Source organism: Limulus polyphemus, unplaced genomic scaffold, assembly GCF_000517525.1.
Source record: "Limulus polyphemus unplaced genomic scaffold, Limulus_polyphemus-2.1.2 Scaffold9833, whole genome shotgun sequence".
In the NCBI taxonomy this organism is placed as follows: domain Eukaryota; kingdom Metazoa; phylum Arthropoda; class Merostomata; order Xiphosura; family Limulidae; genus Limulus; species Limulus polyphemus.
The window spans coordinates 1-3,106 of NW_013675443.1; the positions used below are offsets into that span (position 1 = coordinate 1).

At 30.4% G+C, this 3,106-nt stretch overlaps 1 protein-coding gene across 1 annotated transcript; it reads left to right on the forward strand.

Annotated features, from left to right (window-relative positions):
* The first annotated feature begins 101 nt into the window (after positions 1 to 101).
* Positions 102 to 596, forward strand: LOC106476112 (histidine-rich glycoprotein-like). Its single transcript, XM_013936781.1, has one exon. The coding sequence runs from the start codon at positions 102 to 104 to the stop codon at positions 594 to 596; it is 495 nt and encodes a 164-aa protein (XP_013792235.1).
* The last annotated feature ends 2,510 nt before the right edge of the window (positions 597 to 3,106 follow it).

Genomic DNA, 3,106 nt, shown 5'->3' on the forward strand with positions numbered 1-3,106 from the left:
TCCATCCTAGTATTGAAACATCTATTGTCGACCACTATCAAAACCTCCATCCTAGTATTGAAACATCTATTGTCGACCACTATCAAAATCAACATCCTAGTATGGAAACATCTATTGTCGACCACCATCAAAACCACCATCCTAGTATTGAAACATCTATTGTCGACCACTATCAAAACCTCCATCCTAGTATTGAAACATCTATTGTCGACCACTATCAAAATCAACATCCTAGTATGGAAACATCTATTGTCGACCACCATCAAAATCATCATAATAGTATTGAAACATCTATTGTCGACCACCATCAAAACCACCATCCTAGTATTGAAACATCTATTGTCGACCACTATCAAAATCATCATCCTAGTATTGAAACATCTATTGTCGACCACTATCAAAATCATCATCCTAGTATGGAAACATCTATTGTCGACCATTATCAAAACCACCATCCTAGTATTGAAACATCTACTGTCGACCACCATCAAAATCACCATAATAGTATTGAAACATCTACTGTCGACCACTATCAAAATCATCATCCTAGTATTGAAATATCTATTGTCGACCACTATCAAAAATCATCATCTTAGCACTGAAATGCATATTCTTTGACCATTATCAAAATTATCATCTTAATATTAATGTATCTATTATCGGTCATTATAAAAATTATATTAATTGTGAATTGTTAACTCACAAAACAACACAACACACCGAAAGAGATTTAAAACTGAACAGTTTGCAGTTTATGGGAAATATTGTTCGATAAAACAAATGCTACTTGTGTGGCACTTGTTTAACTACTAGTAGCAGTTCACTTCGTTTGATTTCATACACTTAATTTTTAGTATTATTTTACTAAAAAATCCTACCATAGGTTCAACTTTCTGGGTGACAGTGAGAGATCTGAAATTATTCTGTAATTAAACAATCGATTTTTAATAGAATTTTGACAGTAATCATAATTGGTTTGCTTTTGTGTATCCAGTAACTAAAAATGAAACAGTTTAGCGTTATGGTAGTCTTCGTGGTTTCTTGTATTTTTATAAAACAGTGACTACAGCAAATCAAACTTTTTCACGCAGTATTCATCTTAAGACAAGATTTTAACTATCAGGAAAGAAAGGCTCTGCTTGCTTTAAAACAGTTTCTTTATGTACCCACTTTAAGAAATCAATTTTTATTGGTCACTTGCTTTGTTTGGAAGAATTAATATTTTCAACTTGAACGACATCTCATGTTCAGATAGGCTAATCAACCAGATTAAAGACCCCTGAGGGTTAATTTTAGCCACCCCTGGTTATGAACTACCAGTCAGCAACACTCATCTCTACAATGGCTTTGTCCGACTTTTAACCGACCGAGATTGACCAACAATTTTATAATACACCCACAGCTGAAACTTTTCTTGAGCCTCAGGTCCGTTGCCCCGTACGTTAATCACGAGACTATTCCTGGCTTTCGGGAGAGTTAGATACAAATGTATGTAACAGAACATGTTATGAATATCCAGATATTTCGCAAGTGTTTCGTATTTTCGTTGTTATTCACTAGTTTTTAGTATTGGATGCGCACTAATAGAAATCATGATAAATATATTCAAGTTTCGTGCAGTGTCTTGATCTTATGGTAAATAACTAGGGTTTATAAGCATTAGTAGTAATAAACTTTTCTATCAAATCTTATTGGTAATAATATTTCAAATTTTCTTTATAATTTATTCCATATTTATGAAAATAGTTCTGCTTTTTATCTTAGGTCTGACCTAAATCTTATAAGTTGGCATGTAAGATATTATTAGGATTACAGCCGAGATATCGTTAATAACGAGGGCTCCTAAATAACGATTAAAATCATTGTTATCATTATAAGATTCACTTCTCTTGTGTATTGAATTATGGGATTTAGTATGTCTAGTTACTCGTTTTTTTACGGAAGTTAATTTATAAAATGTGAGTTAAGTTCCCATTTAACTTTTGATCAGAATTTCAAATGACAACTAGGAGTCAAACTTTTCTAAGTATACCTAATATCGTACGTTATAATGAAATTATATGTTAAGAATACCTAATATTGGACATTAATAATATATTATTTCTTTAGTCTGCTAAAAGTACTTAACATTATATTATGATAAAATTATTAATTCTATCATTTGAAGCTAAAATATACAAAAAATATGATAATCGATTATAACATTCTAATTTGCAAATATTAGCGTGAATTATGATAACTTCACATTAGCTCACTCAAGTAGTTTTATGATGGATAGAATTACAGTAGAATACCTTTAGATTACTTTATTCAAGTAGTTTATGATGTAAAGAATTACAGTAGAATATCTTTAGATTACTTCACTCAAGTAGTTTATGATGTAAAGAATTACAGTAGAATATCTTTACTTCACTCAAGTAGTTTATGATGTAAAGAATTACAGTAGAATATCTTAAGATTACTTCACTCAAGTAGTTTATGATGGAAAGAATTACAGTAGAATATCTTTAGATTACTTCACTCAAGTAGTTTATGATGGAGAGAATTATAGTAGAATATCTTTACTTCACTCAAGTAGTTTATGATGGAGAGAATTACAGTAGAATATATTTAGATTACTTCACTCAAGTAGTTTATGATGGAGAGAATTATAGTAGAATATCTTTACTTCACTCAAGTAGTTTATGATGGAGAGAATTACAGTAGAATATATTTAGATTACTACACTCAAGTAGTTTATGAAGGAAAGAATTACAGTAGAATATATTTAGATTACTACACTCAAGTAGTTTATGATTGAGAGAATTACTTCACTCAAGTAGTTTATGGTGGAGAGAATTACAGTATAATATCTTTACACATTTTCACTCAAGTTTATGATGGAGAGAATTACAGTATAATATCTTTAGATTACTTCACTCAAGTAGTTTATGATGGAGAGAATTACAGTATAATATATTTAGATTACTTCACTCAAGTAGTTTATGATGGAGAGAATTACAGTTTAATATATTTAGATTACTTCACTCAAGTAGTTTATGATGGAGAGAATTACAGTAGAATATCTTTAGATTACTTCACTCAAGTAGATTATGATGGAGAGAAT